We start from the raw sequence: 17,115 nt of genomic DNA, 5'->3' as shown, positions 1-17,115 counted from the left end.
ACGAAGACGTGGTTATGAAAAGGATGAGGTGTGCTGTAACGTGACGGTGTCATCTTACGTTGCCGTGGCATGCTGTTGCCATGGTAACCTGCGTCATCTCCAACCAGCACAGCTCCCATACTGAATAATCATCACTACCAGGGTCTTGAAGGTGGGGTGAATCACTGCCTCTGCACACACACACACACACACTGGAGCAAACAGGGACTCCGAAATGTGAGCCGGCCGTAGACGTTAAATCATAAATTCTGAATTACTGCTGAATATTCTGCTTTGTCGAACTGGTAAAAGTGAAACGACAGAAAACTCCTCTTTCTGCAGGCCTTATTTTTTATCAGTAATACAAAAAGCACCACAGAATGGACAGAGGGGACTGGTGTTTCTATATTTTCTGGGTCTACCTTATTTATAACAGTAAACCAAAGAGTTTTGGAATATTTTCGATCCACCTCCCCCACTAACGAAAGGCAGCAGCTAAGGGGAGAGGCCAGCCTTGTTTGGTTAGAAGCACCAGGCATCCCAGCTGTAGTCGAACTGAATTTCCTTTAGAAATGCTCCCCACTTGCACATCGTACCTTTGGTTTGTCACAGTCTCCCAGTTGTGCTACTTCTATATAGTGAGCAACCTTTGGTGCTCATTAGCTCCTGCGTCGTTCGCTCTGATGCTAATGATCTGAACCCTGGAGTGTGGAGGGCGTGGTGATCCGTAAACATGTATTTAAAAAGTTGGCATTCATGCTGCAGGAGCTGGTAATTATTTATCCTGCCAAACGCTTTCTCAGTTAAACAGTTATGAAATGTCACGGGAGAGTCTCACTGTGAGTGAAAATAATGCAACACTTTTGTCTGGCGCGGCGTCCTTTCCTCGAAAACTGCCAGAGCGCTCACCTCCGCTCACGCTCCGTTCATGGTACGTGTGGTTGGCACAGGCTCCCGCATGGCATCCCGGGTGTGAGTGTCTGTGCATGCGCGTGTGTGTGTGTAAAGAGAAATGCATCGTCTGCATATGTGAAACAATGTTCAGTCCATTTTCTTGAAAAGGCGACTGATTCTGATTAAGACTGAAGGCTGAAGTCAGAATTCTGTTCTGTTTTGGATCAATGAGCTTAATGTTTGGGCTTCAGAGGAAGGTTAAGTCACTCCCACTGTGAGAAAACATTAATGTTTCTGTAACTGGTATAAAAGAAATAAGCACAGGTGCTCTGCTGTGGATCTGTAGAACGTTTCATCTAATCTGAGCTTTTTCTGAAACGTCTAATGAATAAATTAATGAGGCTCTCGCATGCATACAGTAGTTCAGTCAGACAACTCTGGATGAGACTGAATCGACATGTAAGGAGTCACGCATGCAGCATGGACGGGATTTCTCTTTCTGCTTAATTACAATCTGGAAATTGTTCAGCTAATTGGCAATTTCCTATCAAAGTCTGACCGCCATATTAACTGCTTTAAAAGAAGCGGTAAACCCAGAATGTGTCCCCTTTCATTCTTTACGTTCACAGATTGCTTGATTAGTCGTGTTGAAATAGTCACGTTTAAATGCAACCATCCAAAACAGGAAATGATGCGTTTCGGTGTATCTGCAAAGGGTAGGTTGTATGCACAGCTAAGTTGCTTTAAATTGAATAAATGTGGTTACAGAGAAGGTCTGCTGTGTTGTGAATAACATTAGTGTATTTTTACTTAAACTCTCTCCTAATATCTTTTGTCTTGACCCTGAATCTCACACCATTTAACCCATTTTAATATGGATTAATAATATGGAAAACCAATACAAGGATTTCAGGATACAGTTAATGTGAAATGAGAAGATGATGATGACAAACTGTCATTTAATTTCAATTTAAAATGGAAATGAAAGAAAAATCCTTGTGTTTGTTCTCCAAGTCCAACATAACACACTTATGTTGCAAATTCTGACATTATCAGTAATTACGCCGTTTAGTATTATCATTGTTTATGTTATTATTATTTTTATTGATTTGTTTTATTGATTTTTGTTTGTTTTTATTTTATTTTACCATTGTCTGTTTCCCTTCAGGGTGTGCGTTGTTTCAGAACATCCCAGTGGAGGTGATCTCAAACTAACGGGGATCGGCCCACAGGAGGAGAATATTAAAAACAAACTCTAAACTGTAATGTTGACACATCCAACCAAGAACAATAAAGAGGTGTATAATATAACTCATAACATCTGTACAAATATAGGAGATGGGACGCAGGCGCCTGATCAGCCAATCAGGAAGAGCCATCAGAAGCCTCCCATTGGATGAATTATTCAGATCTGAACAACTGAAACAACCATTAACCCACATCTTCAACAAATGCACACTCCCAAACATGTGCACACACCCACGATCGCACACGAGCAGAAGTTTAGACTCTTTCAAGTTAGTAGAAATAGGTGGGATTGCGTTTTAATGTGAGGTTGGTTGGAATTGTGGACGAGAAAAAAAAAACTTTTTCTGGGGATATATTTTCAGGTTTTAGCTGTTGCATTAAATTGAGTTGTAAAGTGATTGAAGGGACGGTGCAGAGGCGCCACAGCTCAAACTGCTATGTCTAAATCACCTGGAAGTCCATCTTCAGTCTTCAATTCCATCTTCTTCACCTGCTCAGATATAATAATAAAACAACTCCATGCAATATCGCTCCATCACATTCACTGGGGAAAAAAGGAGACACTGACACAAGATCAGAATTTAAGGATATCTGAATGGTTGCCTTTTGTGGTTACCCCCCCCCAAAAAAGAGCATTGTCAAACCGCCCTTGTGATCACACAAAATATAAACCGGTACCCACGTCTGTGAGCGGGTGGAGACGGGAGCAGAGATAAATGCTTAAATTCACAAATGCACTCATACATTAGTCATAACACACATGTGGAGTGCTTAAGTAAGGCTATAAAGTATGCATGTGCACCTTCACTGTAGGTGGACATTCTCCTCCACTCGCTCCACCATAAGTGCACATGTCACGTAAGTCTGTGTGGACACCCCTCCCTCTCTCTCTCAGATGGGATGTGTGAAATTATAAATTAGGTTGGTTTGACTGGAGTGAACAGTGTGTGTGTGTGTGTGTGTGTGTGTGTGTGTGTGGTGTGTGTGTGTGTGTGTGTCCTGTGATGGACTGGTGAGCTGTCCTGGCTGGATTCCTGTCTCTCAGGCAGATTGCTGGGATACACTCCAGCCCAACCAGGATTTTTTGCTGGTTAACAGTAAATGGGTACTTAATTGAGTATAAGTAAACACTCGGGGGCCCAATGCCGTCATAAAATAAATCCATTAAAGCAGAATTATCTGTGTTTTCAGGGGGCTGGTGTTACAAAATGACATTACCTCGCTGTATATTGAAGTTGCCTCAGCGTTATTTGCGTTTTAAAAAAGGGGCGTGGAGGGCGTTTACATCAAATTTACGTCTCAATTACCTTTAAATAAAGTTATCCATTCAAATGAACATTATATTTAAGCATTTCCAGATAAAGACATTTGTTTGCTCATTCCTTCTGCTGGTGTGAGTTTTTCTTCCCCTCTTCATTTTAATAATTAGAAAATGGACAGAGAAATGGAGAACGTGATCGGGTTTCCTTTCTGTGGTCGGCTCCCATCTTTTGTTGGCTGGTCATCAAAAAAATGATGAAAATAACTTCTGGAAAAGTACATCACGTTCTTTAGAACAGACTTCACATAAAAGAAATTAATCTTACAAGCATTGCTGGGTAAATGTGTGTAAAGGAAGAGCGAAGCTGTTCTTTACTAGAGACACAAATTTAACATTAGTCTTAAATGTAATAAAGCTTATTTTTGATACAAAAATTTGCTACAAATCTTTCGACGTGATTGTTGATGATTGCCGGAGGAAAATGAGTTTGGATGATGTTCATGTGACATAAACTGGGGAGACGGCTGTCAGAAATTCAGCTGTTTGATATGTTGGATGGAAACGTGGAGTCCTGGTGGCTGCCTCCACCTCACTGTAGACTTTATTCAGGGCTAATTAACCTTTTCATTATGAAAAAGGTGAACGTGGCCATGATTGTGCTCTCTGCCAGAAGGCAGGTAGACACTGAAGGAACTCCCCGGAACGTCAGACGGGTCGGGACTTCCTCCACCTCTGTTTAACAAATATGTCGACCATTTCAGCAGTAGGTCAGTGTGGGGCTTTACATTGTGAGGCAGTTATTTTGGTTTTAGTTTAGATAGATAGATAGATGGATGGATGGATGGATGGATGGATGGATGGATGGATGGATGATGGATGGATGGATGGATGGATGGATGATGGATGGATGGATGGATGGATGATGGATGGATGGATGGATGTGCCATATGAGATATTCATACAGCTAATGTGAGATTTCCTGAGTAGAATCCATTGCAAAGCCATTTTAAGTAGATAATTTCTTAGAATATTATAAGCTAGAAAGGTTAAATGTTGTTAACACTGGAGGACGCTTCTGTTCTTTGTCTTTATATGTTTGGTTTTTTTAATTTTCTACTTTTTTTCATGTTTTTGACTGGGATGCCTGTTTGGGAATTTCCATACCTCTGTTTTTCATGTGTTTCTACGAAGGGTTCCTTCAGCTCCACGGTCCTGATTGAGAAAGTCTGAACCTGTCTTTGATTTAAAACAATAAATTTAATACAGAGTAAAGAGGTTGATCTGGGAGGGGAGCAACAGCACATGTACAGTCTACGATCCTTAAAGGCACTTTAAAAAGCTGTTCTATAAAACGTTTTGATGAGAGTGACAGTGTTTATTTCCTTTTTTTAAATAAAAGGAATCATTTATTGTTGTCCCTTTTTTTTCAAATACGTGTGTGTGTTTTTGTAAATTAATTTGTGTGTGTTTGTGCGTTCATTAATCTCATCAAACGGCCCAGTCAGACACAATAAACGGAAGGAAATACACTGTCTGAGCCTCAGCTTTGAAACTCATGCCACATCCAGGGCGTCATTACACCGCGTTTACCTTCCCGTCTGTTGGTCCCTGTCCTTGTCATTACTTGGCGGCTTAACGGAACAAATACACAAAAAGGGATTTATTCTGATTCTATTTATTTACCTATTTATTCATTCGTTTCTGGAGAGACAGCAGACACAAATCCTGATTACAGCAGTTTGTTAAAGAAAGATTAGTGTAGCACAATTGAAATTGACTTTGTGTAGCGTTTGCTCACTGGAGTTTCTGTCCCCGATGTCTTTATTTCTCGTCTTGCTGATCGCTTTGGACGGACTGTGGGAGTAGGAGGAACTGGTCATAAAGGAAGGTGAAAGTGATATTTAAAACAGGAGTAGGAGAAAGGGAAGGATGTGAGAAAAGAAGATGGCAAAAATGTGGAGGTATATGGTACGCATGGACGAGAAAGAAGATACCAGTCAGACAGACAGAAGGAAGGATCTATTTTTACCAGCGGATGGATCAGAGGAGCTGGGAATGTAATAGGGCTCTGCGTCAGGCCAAAGAGGCTTGAACATGCACAATCATATGGGCAAAAAGTGCAGACTGGAGGAAATCCTACCCTGTCACTGTATATGTCTTCAGTCAATATAATGCAAAATAACAGCTGATAAGATCATATGACTCAACATGAGCTTTTAAGGCAGCCAACTTCTAAACCCAGCAGTCTGATCAAAGATTAACGGTTGGATCGGAATTAGGTTTTTTTTCCTTTTCCATCAGCTAATTTGCAGGACCAGCTCTTTTCTACGCCCCCCCCCCCCCCCCCGGACACTCTTCCTCCTGCGTATCCCTCCCTCTGTCCTTGCCCTGGATCGATAGATTACTTCCTGCGTTCAGCGGGTTGACAGGGCAGTTTAGAGATGGCGCGGTTCGTGTTACCATCCTTCTTTGTTTTTGCTCCTATTGTGATGGGCTCAAGGGGTCACTGGGACCTTTGGGGTCGACGGTGGCAGCACTCCCGTCTATCCCTTTAAAGATTACATAAGTCAGTGATGGGTCCTGTTTCCTCAAAATTCAGATCTGTGTGTGCAGCTAAAACCCGATTTGTCAGTGTGGCCTGGGAAATTTTGGAAACGTTTGACCTTGTTTGCAACATAGAGAAACAAACCACACCTTTATTCGCCCCTTTCTTCTTGGCTGCCGTGCTATGATTAAAACCGACCATTAAAAAAAAAAATCAAAGTATCGGATGGACTTTTCCCGCCATGCTTTGATCTCCGTGCCAGGTAATTTGGAAGCTGTTGCTTTGAGCATCGGCAGGCTTTTCGGCGCACCTCGACTCTTCTGTTAACATCTCCGACGCCCCCTCAAACCTCACAGTCGCTCTCTAATGAGTCGTTTCACATTGTGGTAAAGATAATATCACCGCTGGAACGCTGCGCTCCTCACTGGGAAAAGTCATTCATCACCAGGAACACCGCGACACCTTCAGCTGCAGAGAAGCTGGATACGCCGCACATCCCAACGCTTAATCTTGCACTTTGACCCTTAAAGTAGCCTCATATCAAAAGCCCTCCGCTGCCTGCTAACAACCATTCTAGATGTTCTTCCCTGGGCAGAAGACAATAGGCTGCTTTAACAGAGTGACTGACAGGCCCTGATGTCCTGAAATCCCATAAAAGCCTCTTTACATCCGTCGCCCAGGGCGAGGTGCAGCAGTAAATGGCTTCGGCTTGTGTGAAGTGTGCTCAGAGTCTAAAAGAGATGGATGCAGTGACAGTCGTTGTTTTAACTGGGCTCCACTGCAGACGCCTGCGACGAGACTCAGAACCACGCAAACAGTCACACGAGACGGGAGGGAAGAGACGGGGAAGCTTCTTACCGTGCCTCCTGGCTGAGAGTCACTCCAGGAATTCGCTTCATGAATGTGTAATTTTATCCATTTTCCACTCATTTAAACAGTCAGTCAGGAAGTTTTGAAGTGACCTCACACAAATTTCTTTTCCCCTTCCTGGGTTTGATGCTGCAGATGTCAAGAGTCGCACATTCAGCAACAATGAGACGGCAAGAGAGTTTGCTGATGTTTCACCTTTAGTGGAGCTCAAACTGGCCTTGTGCTACACACCCTCACAATGAACGACGTGTCACAACCTCAGGACAGACGGGTCTGAAACAGACCACGTCTGCCATCCAGTTTGGGTTCTGGGGGGATTTTGCTGCTTAGTGTAATTGTAAGCACTGTTTCCAGAAGATTATGTTGTTTTTTTAACAGATGATGGACCCAGAGAAGCTGTTTTTAAGGAGACAATCACAGAGTTTCACGTAAAATCCAGATTTCCTGTAACAATTGTTTGATGTTGCCACACTGACAATATATTTGACTAGTTTCCACCTATATATAAAAGGATGACAGGTCCTGGGAAACTAGCAGAGCCATTTTTACTACTGGCTATCAAAGAACTAAGTAGACCCAAACACAAGACTTTGTATCCATAGCAACCAGTTGTCGATCTCGCGACAGCTGACACTATTAATGCCCGTCCTTCCACTATCTACCTTCACATTAAAAGCAGGCCTTCGTATTTTATTGACCGGGAGACCGTTCTTTTCTCTCACCAGCCTGAGAGGTGCTCCAGCCACATTTTTCAAACATCAGTTCCACGTCAATTAACAGCATGAGGTCGCGACCTGACCCCACTTACACCTCTCGTCTATCTCTCATCCTCCCTCCTCCCTTCACCTCTCCATCTTTTCATCACCCTTTAACCAAGCCAATCCCCCTGGCCCCCACCACACACACACACACACACACACACACACACACACACACACACACACACACACAGTTACTCCACAGCTTAACGGTATTTATAACGATCTGACCCCGGACCTCCCGGTGTTAATGATCTTAGTCTTTCCAAAACTGTGTTGCACATGGAACATGCCCACAGACACACACATCTTTACATTTTTATCTGTGTAGGGACTTTCTCAGAGAATATATTATCCTAACCATCTTAACTAATCCCCTGACATGCTAAACCTATCACGGTACCACTTTGCTAGTAGAATCAGGATTTTGTTGCTTAATATGTAGTGAATGTGAGTACTTACAAACAAACACACACACGCACACATGCACAAACCAACAGAATGACAGACAATGACCTGCAGTCTTTCTTTGGTTGGGGTTAGAAAGAGCTCACCTAAAGTTTCTGCACTGATTAAATGTTCTCAGTTGTAAAGAAGAGTCTGCTCCAGGATGTGGTTGCTGTATTGTATATGCATAACTTTGTAGGACCATCAGACCTACAGCCAGACTGGTGGCTGCATTCCAGCTTTTTCAATAGATAAAAATAGAGATAACTTTTAGAGAATCCAGAGTTAAAGTCTAGGATAAATGATTACCTCTGTTACTGAGACGCTCCCAGGTTTAAATCTTGGTATATTTAGGATCACAACCATCTACTCATTGTCCATATGACTTGAATATATCATCAGCACACAATAAAAAGAACACAATCCCAGTGCTTATTCCTGAGAAACAACCAAACATGTTAGAAGAATGTTTGATAGAATGTTAGATCTTTCCAACCATGCCGGCTGTACCTGAAGACGGCAGCAGATTTGTTCCCCATCATTTGCGTCATTAGTCTGTGAGAACTAAGGGGAAAACAGCTGAGTTTTTGTTCATTGCCTTCAGCTGTGTTCTGGGTATGAGACTGCGGAGAGAATGTTCTCAGTGTGAGACACATTTTCATGATGATGTTTATTTTGGAATGGGGGCTTAGCAAATAATTACCAGCAGGGTTGTGATCGTGCGCTGCACCGAACTAACTTGCAACCCTGCGAGCTTCGCATCCAAACTCCTCTGAAACCAACCATTTTACACCTGCGTGTGACTCACGCCGTCCCACCTCGCCCTTGTTTGTGCGTTTAATGCTGCCATTGGGGTCAAGTTCAAACAGTTAGATATGTGTGGGACTGGATTTGAACCATTCTCTGTTTTAAAACCGTTTTGACAGTTACAGTGCTGTGGCAATAGGTCCGTTTTTTTGAGAGTTTAACTGAATTGAAGCCTGCTGTGAGGTCCATTGGCTCGCTAACAGCTGGTTTCCTTCTTGTTCCTCTTTTAGGACCATCTTCAGTGATCAGCAATGACGATGATTCGGCCTCTCCCCTTCACCACGTCTCTAACGGCAGCAACACTCCGTCCTCCTCAGAGATGGGCCCCGACGCGGTAATCATCGGCATGACCAAGATACCTGTCATTGAAAACCCCCAGTACTTCAGAAGCACAAACAGCCTCCTAAAAACCGACACTTGTAAGTACAAATATCAGCCAATATCAGAATTTGAAACAAAATCGGTAGAAAGTTTAGCCTTTTACGCAAGGGTGGCCGAAGACAGACTCGTGTGTAGGCTACTGAGTGATCAAATGTTACTCTCTATGGGTGACAAACTCTATTTATCTGACAAATGTGTGGCACCAATTTAACAAAGCGGCAGACAGTGGGAAGGAGAAACAGACCCTTGTTGAAGGGAAGTGAGTGGAGGAGAGAGAGAGAGAAACTGTCATATAAACAGACAGAGCATGCATAGTTATTGACCTGCTCCATCAACGGGGCATTATGATTATTGGCAAGTAATAAAAGCTTTTCCAGACTGCCTTGACTTGCTATAAATTATTTCATTGCCTGTGAGTGTGTGTGTGTGTGTGTTCCTGTGGTTGCTACGTAGTGAGGACCACAATGCAGTCTGTTAGGGTTAAGCCTTGGGTTTAAGATGTATCTTAGACTTGGGTTTAAGTTCAGGCTAGGCCTACAAATACAGCACCGCAAATATGTAGGTGCAAATGTGGTTCTTTCTCTTTCTTCAGGATGTAGGGTATCATGATGGATGATTGTGGCTCAACCTTTTTGGTTTAGCTCTATAACTAAAAGATTGTCCTGGGTTTATTGCCTCGAGACAAGCCTGAAAGCACCGGCGGTCAATACAGGTCAATAATACTCGGCATCATATGTGTATATGACTGTGTGTTCTGCCATTATTGCTGTTATGCTTCAGGCAGACGGCCTAAATAGTGAATGTCTACTCAATAATGTGCTTTTTCAGGGCCATAGATCAGCCTGTGATGGACCCAAGGGTGCATGTCAAGAGTTCTTAAAATGTTTTAGCTTTACTTAATCAGGCTTAACATTGTTCTGGAAAATAACTGCAGTTGAAGGCACCGCTCACACCCATATAGACACAAACACACTCACCTTTGCCCTTGTATCTTTGTGAGGACTTTGTGAATGCACTGGCCTGACCCTTACCCTGACCTTAAAAGTAAGACTTAAACTGTAAAGTGATGTTGTGAAAGTGAGAAAAAAACGTCCTCACCCGGCAGGTAGCATGACACACACATACTCACTACCATTTTCTGAAATTAAGGTCCAAATAGGGAGAAGACAATGTGTTTAGTCAGACAAATTTCCTATACAGCGAACAAATAATCTCTAAACTCTAGCAGATGAGAGGAAGACAGATGGAAGATGAGGCAGATGGCACACAGGAAATGATTTTATGCAACTCATTCGCTCCTTTGGTTGTTTATGTGATGCTGATTGGGGCCGATTATCAAAGGTGCCTCTGTGAGGAGAGTGCAGAAACACTGGATGACAGGCAAAAAGGACAAATGAAGAAATATGGATGCGCGGGCGGCTGATGGGAAATATTTTTCTTGTTGATGTGAAGCGACGTCACAAACATCTGAATGAAGACTAATGGGGCAGGAAAATGCCAAAGAGCGCGTCACTGGATTTTAACGTGGTAGATTAAAATGTAATAAGAGGTAAGGTGATGCAGGATGAAGAGGGATGAACGACAGAATGCCGAATGACAAAACTGGGAATGTGAGGATCACCGGAAACAGGCACCAGCAGGAAGCACCAGCACCCAATGGCCAAATGACTGGTATTGAAGCAGTGATGATGACTTGCACCTACACACAGATGCACTTTAAATGATGCACCTTGAGTGGGGTGAGGGGGATAGGTGGGGTTGTAAGACAGCTGGAAAACTGGACGCATGAGTAATCTAAACAAGTTTCCCAGCTCGCCCTTTTACAAACGTTACGGATATTACGGGGAGATGGAAAATGTTTGATGATCTGTGCGCTAAATGATGAAGAAGAACCCCAGTAGGAGGCCTGCAGCGAGGAAAAAAACACAACCCAATCTTCCTGCAAAAGGGGATAAAAAACAACAACACGAGGCCTGCAGACAAGTTCTTTGCAATTTGAGAGTATTAATTATGGATAAGTGCTGTGAGACATTCGTAAGGGTGAGTGCTGATTACACATCTGCAGTAGGAAATGGTGTGGTGAGGTTATAATCAGGTTAAATGCCGGGTGCTCGTATTTGTGGGGGGGGGGGTTGTTGGTTTTATGGTGCACGGCTGCATGAGGAGAAGTGGGTGCACTGGGATTCGTGAGCCACTACAGCTGGCCACTAATTGAAGAAAATAAAGCCACGACGATTCAGCCACAGTTTCCGATACTCTCCTCCAATCCGGAGAGTTCCAGATTTAGGATGTAAATGATTTAGAGAGCAGATGATTTATGCCTCAGTTAAACATTCTTTGATGCTTTTTAATTGTTGCATTTAACCCTCAGTTTAAGACATAATAGATTGATATGGTGCCGTATTTTAATACAATATATCGGGTGCTGTGATTCATGTAGATGTGCTTTGATCTGAAAAAACCCACTAAATATTGTTTGAGGTTAATTAAACTCCCTCAGGAAAACTGCTTTGGGTGCTACGGGGTCAATACTGTAGGCTAATCTGACCCATTCGGCAGGAAAAAAGGAAGCTGAATAGAAGTTTTAAAATGATGCTTAGCCGTCCGCATTTCCAGAGAGCCATTTTGATCAAAGCAGCCAACCCTCTCATAGGACACGTCTCTATTATTCTGAAGTCTGACGCACAGAGGAGCTTCCTCGGATCATCACACTTCATGGGAGTGCAGGCAGGGTGAGAGTTGGTCAGTTTTTAATCCTGTTGCCACGTTACTCCGGCTGTTTTTGTGGCAGCAGCCGCTGCCTGCTGTCAGGAGCTGTTTCCTCATGGAGTCCCGGAGCAGGGGGAGATGCCCCTGTCCAGTTTGAATTATAATGCATGGTTTTCTGGTCTCCCTTTTTTTCAGTACTCAAGAGAGTAAATCCAAATTTCGTTGGTCTTCAAATCCCAGTCTTACAGCAGAGAGGATTTCTCTCCTCGAGTATTTACAATATTGGGTTAGGCTGGACCTCGGTAGCTCAGACCGTAGATCGATGGAGCTTCTGAGAGTCTAGCTTGGCTTTAATTTGATATTCTGAGTGGACAGCTTTTCTTCAAATGCACCTCTTAATCACATCACGGATCCCCCCTCCCTCCCTCCCACACACACACACACACACACACACAAAGGGACTGTGTCTCTTCGCAGACATTTGCACCATTTTACAAAGTGTCTGTGTTCCGCTGAAAAAAACAAAACATATAAAACCCCTTATTGAAGTTTTAACGAGTCTCCTTTACTTGTAATTATAACAGGAAGTTACACCTGACAAATATAATGCTGGTTTCTAGAGTAAAGGGTCTCCTCGTCTCTCTGTGTCAACAGTCGTCCAGCACATAAAGAGACACAACATCGTGCTGAAGAGAGAGCTGGGAGAAGGAGCCTTCGGAAAAGTCTTCCTGGCTGAGTGTTACAACCTCTCACCTGACCAGGAGAAGATACTGGTGGCTGTCAAGGTAACCTAAGTGACACAATCTTCTTTTTTTGTGCACCTATTTGGTTTCCATTTTCAACAGTGTGAGCAGTTTGCACTCATGCACGTGACTCAAACCAAAGTACACCTTCAGGCCATCACAAACCGCCTTTACTGGAGCAAATCCTGTTTACTCCTCCCGTTCGGTACTTCTATAGTTAGTTCGTGTTTCCTGCCATCCATCCATCTCCCCATCAAGGAGTCTCTGCTGTTCTGGTGAAACTGGATCTGATTGGTGAAGAGCTTTTCATTAATAATACAGGACCCTCAAGAGACCCCCCCATCCCAATATCATCCAGTCCTCTGTATCTCCTTCCTCACCCAATCTCACCTGCCGCCCCCCCCCCACCCACCCATTTCCTCTGCAGTCCATCATCATCATACCCTCCTTGTCTTTAATCCCCCCCTTCTTTTTTCTTGTACCTCCCGTTTCCTGGATCCTCTGACTCCTGCCAGCTTAGGCTTGGAGCCCTCTGGGCAGAAAGTGTGTCTGAAGGAGCCACCATAAGGGAGAGAAGACTTGAGGCGTGTTGCTGACTGCACCAGTCGTCCAACAATAAATAACGCAGGCCCGATGTTCATTAGGATTGAAGTGTAGGTGTGGTTGGTAAATAGGCTTGATGTAGAACAAACCCTGAGTTATTGCAGTCAGATTGAGGATTTAAACCTCTAGATTTATTTTTTTCCAATTAACTAATGTCCCACATGCTTATGGTGCGGTCTCGCTGCTCTTCTCCCATCGGCCGGCGTGACTCGACGGTTTCTCCCTGCCTGTCGTTTTCTTGAAATGAAAAAGAGAAACATTTCATGGAAGCCGCAGGAAAAGGGCTTTTTCTCAAATTGACTGTCTTTATTTAAAGGGTAGCTCACTCAAACCACTGAATAATGTCTGGCAGCGTCCCGCTCATGTGGAATAGTGAAGCCTGGTGGGATCTTAAATCCTGCCACGGACAAACTGACTGCTTCATCAGCAAAAATCTTACTTCGCTGATGGCGTGCGGTGGAGAGCTTTTCTCTGCGATCACGTTGCGTTTTCAGACATTTGCTGCTCGAGTTCAGTATGAAAACATGTGAGGCCGATATCTTTATGATGCTGGATAACCCTTACTGTGTGTAGGCTAACTCATGCATGCATTAAGAATGTATAGGAATGAAACCGACGTTTATTGAACATTCTTAATGGAGACGGAAGTGCACGCTCACGGTTACAGACGCTCAATATCAATAATATATCAACATATTTCTGACATTGATTCTCATTCCCACTACGACTCTGACTCAGTCATGCGTGTTACTTTACTCTAGCATGTACTCCCGTGTAAAAGCACATTACAGTAGCCAACACTCGCTAATAGAGCTAATAATGGTATCGGCTTTGGAGCCTGCTATCAGTCAGCCACTCAGCTGTGTTGCAAAGGCGAGTTTTACTGTTAATGTATACACCGAGGCGTCATCGATCACTGACATACAGAAAAACATGCAAAACGCGAGCTGCTACGTCTCTGAGCTAGAGATTGTTGACTGGATTTTGTGTGCAGAAAGGGTGCACGCGCCGGCAGCTTACAGGGCCACATTATTGCTTTTAGCTCTGGAATTAATGCAGCATCCAGAGAGAATCATAATGTTTAATGCTCGCAGGAAAGATCTTAGGTCTTTAGTTTGAATACTTGAATCCAGTGGTTGTCGGTACGCGGCGCTGCTCGTTCGGCTGATTGGGCACATTGTGATGCAGCGTCTGTGGTGGGAAGGCATGCTGTCATATTTACATCCCATATTTACACGCTGAATGTGTAAATGACTGTAAGCACTTGTGTTACCATAGACCGTCATCAATCAAACATCGGAAGTGAACCGTGATAATTCTATACACAAGTGGCGAGTAAGCATGGGTCTGCCACGGTTAGGAAGGTTTAGAAGTTGTAAATGGCTTCTTTCGTCATTAATACATCGTGTAGTAACTTTTTACACTTAAGTAATGGAGAAGTGTTGCTGTTATTTCTCTTCCTTGAATGAATCATTCAGTTTGTGTTTAAGAGAGTTTTACTCACATTATCTGCCTGAGGTTTCCAATGTTGAGCATTGCAGAACTTAAAGTGTGACGTGTTATTGTGTGTGTCCTGTGTAACTTTTGTTGGCTTTTCTGGTCAGAGAAGAGCTGACAAAGATTTCTCACATGTCTGATATCATATTTCTGAACTGAGATGTGGTTTCCATACTGTAATAATCTACCGTAGTATTACTTTACATCCAGTAATGCGCACGACTGGGCCTGTTTGTTTCAGGACGCATGAGTTACAGAATGCGTGTGGGGGGTTCACACTGTGCATCCTTTCTGCCGTTCTCTCAGCATTGTAGCCAAAAGGTTGCAGGTCATTTCCTTCTTCCCTGAAAACCTTTGTTTGTAATAAGAGCTTCTGTCTGCTGGCACATCGACAGGCCGAGGAAACAGGCTCAAGGTGGAAAGCGAACATATATCTGTGTCATATACCATAGGAAGGTAATCAATTATTCATGAGGAACAAGAGGAGTTTTCTACACTTTTTTTCTGTGATGTGGAATTAATATAGATGCTGGGTCAGTTTCCTGTCCTGCAGGTCTCTCGGATGTTTTCTGGCATTGCTTTTTTTCCTTGTGGCAGATGCTTCATTTATACACTGTCCCTTATTAACAGGTATGAGTGTAAGATTCACAAAACAAACCATGGGACATAAAAACCTTTAAACAATGTTATACTGTGTAGAAAAATGTCTACATTTCCTTGATCAGGGGGAGATTGTTGTCAGCCGATGATGATGATGTGTGTGTCTGTGTTTGGGCAGACGCTGAAGGAGGCCAGTGAAAATGCCAGGAAGGATTTCCAGCGCGAAGCTGAGCTGCTGACCAACCTTCAGCATGAACACATTGTTACTTTCTACGGGGTGTGCGTGGAGAGTGACCCTCTCATCATGGTGTTTGAGTACATGAAACACGGCGACCTCAACAAGTTCCTCAGGCATGGCCCTCTCTTACATTTGGAATGTCATGAAAAAGGGTTAAAAACACCCTAATTTGAAAACAAAACCTTGTTTGTTCTTTATTAATTGTTCGTGTGTATTAAACAGATGACAAATTACAATTAGCAATCATCCAATTTCCCGCCTGCTCCTTCACAGGGCTCATGGTCCTGACGCGGTTCTGATGACCGAGGGCCAGACCACCAGACCTGTGGAGCTGACCCAGAGTCAGATGCTGCACATTGCCCAGCAGATAGCGTCCGGCATGGTCTACCTGGCATCGCAGCACTTCGTGCACCGTGACCTCGCCACCAGGTCGGTCACTTCCTTCCATAGTGTTTCCTGTGGTTGAGATTCTGTAACATGTCCATCGGTCCCAGGAGACTTTTGGAACGTTTGACACTCACCCATGTAATGAAAGGCTTTTATCCTGGCACATATGAAAGTATCTCTAATACCATCCACTTCTAAGACCTGTTACTGCACCAACAGGAACTGTTTGGTGGGCGAGAACCTGCTGGTAAAGATCGGAGACTTTGGTATGTCCAGAGACGTTTACAGCACTGACTACTACAGGGTAGGTGTACGTGTCCATATCTTTTCTGCTCTTTTTCATCCACCCTTGCATGAGCATGAAGTTCCCCAATATCAGCTCAGGGGTAGATTAGCTAAATTCAGTGTGTTCATGTGCTAGCATCATAAAATGTTTATGCTTCTGTGACCAGTGCATACAGTATACAGTAAATAGAACAGTTGTATTCAACCTGTATTTAGTGAACCTCAGACCAGTAATCCATATCAAACACAGTGTTGTTTATGCTTTCGCTCCCTTCTGAACAGCGAGCATCCATTTTCCAAATGGACCTGTTACATTTGGCTGATTGAGTGATGAATTGTTTAAGATTTTACAATGATTAACAATAGCAGGCATATTGTACAAGGAAGGGCAGATGGATGATTTTTAAGGCCCCCAAATAGAGTCTACACTGATTTAGTTAAGACGTTAATGCATTCCCAAGTATGAAATCTACCTCATTTTATTGTTGCTGCAGTGCAACAAATGCTGACTTGAATTAACTCAATTAAAACACACTATTGTCCCGTTTCATCTATTTTCATGAAATGATTTCAACAATGCGATTTATCCTTGATGGAGAAGGTGTTTATCTTGTCAAAACACTATTGTCAGGTCAAAGATGATATAAATGGGAAAAAAAAGAGGAAAACAAAGTTATTCTGACTTTCTGGGCAACAGCGTGTATGTAAGTGCTTCCCTTGATTCGGTCTTTCCTTGTACTATATCTGTGTGACGACACTTGGCAACATCCACCCTCCTTCTCCTCCCTTTCACCCTTCCCCAATAAAGCTAAACACTGAGGCTGTTGTCATGGCAACAGGCAGAGGTAGCGGCGACGGTCCCT

General features: G+C 43.3%; 1 protein-coding gene across 3 annotated transcripts in view; it reads left to right on the top strand.

Annotated features, from left to right (window-relative positions):
• ntrk2a (neurotrophic tyrosine kinase, receptor, type 2a) overlaps positions 1-17,115 on the top strand; it is a 43,156-nt gene that overhangs the window by 17,889 nt on the left and 8,152 nt on the right. For 2 of the 3 annotated variants that reach the window (XM_057032409.1, XM_057032407.1), the window contains 5 exons: positions 9,040-9,228; positions 12,554-12,684; positions 15,521-15,693; positions 15,854-16,009; positions 16,187-16,277. In XM_057032409.1, the coding sequence (XP_056888389.1) occupies positions 9,040-9,228; positions 12,554-12,684; positions 15,521-15,693; positions 15,854-16,009; positions 16,187-16,277 (740 nt within the window). The remainder of the gene's footprint in view (positions 1-9,039; positions 9,229-12,553; positions 12,685-15,520; positions 15,694-15,853; positions 16,010-16,186; positions 16,278-17,115) is intronic. The other variant, XM_057032408.1, reaches the window with a different exon arrangement.

This window comes from Takifugu flavidus, chromosome 5 (genome assembly GCF_003711565.1).
Source record: "Takifugu flavidus isolate HTHZ2018 chromosome 5, ASM371156v2, whole genome shotgun sequence".
Taxonomy (NCBI): Eukaryota; Metazoa; Chordata; class Actinopteri; order Tetraodontiformes; family Tetraodontidae; genus Takifugu; species Takifugu flavidus.
Note: the sequence above shows the minus strand (reverse complement) of the source record. Positions and strands in the feature narration are given on the sequence as shown.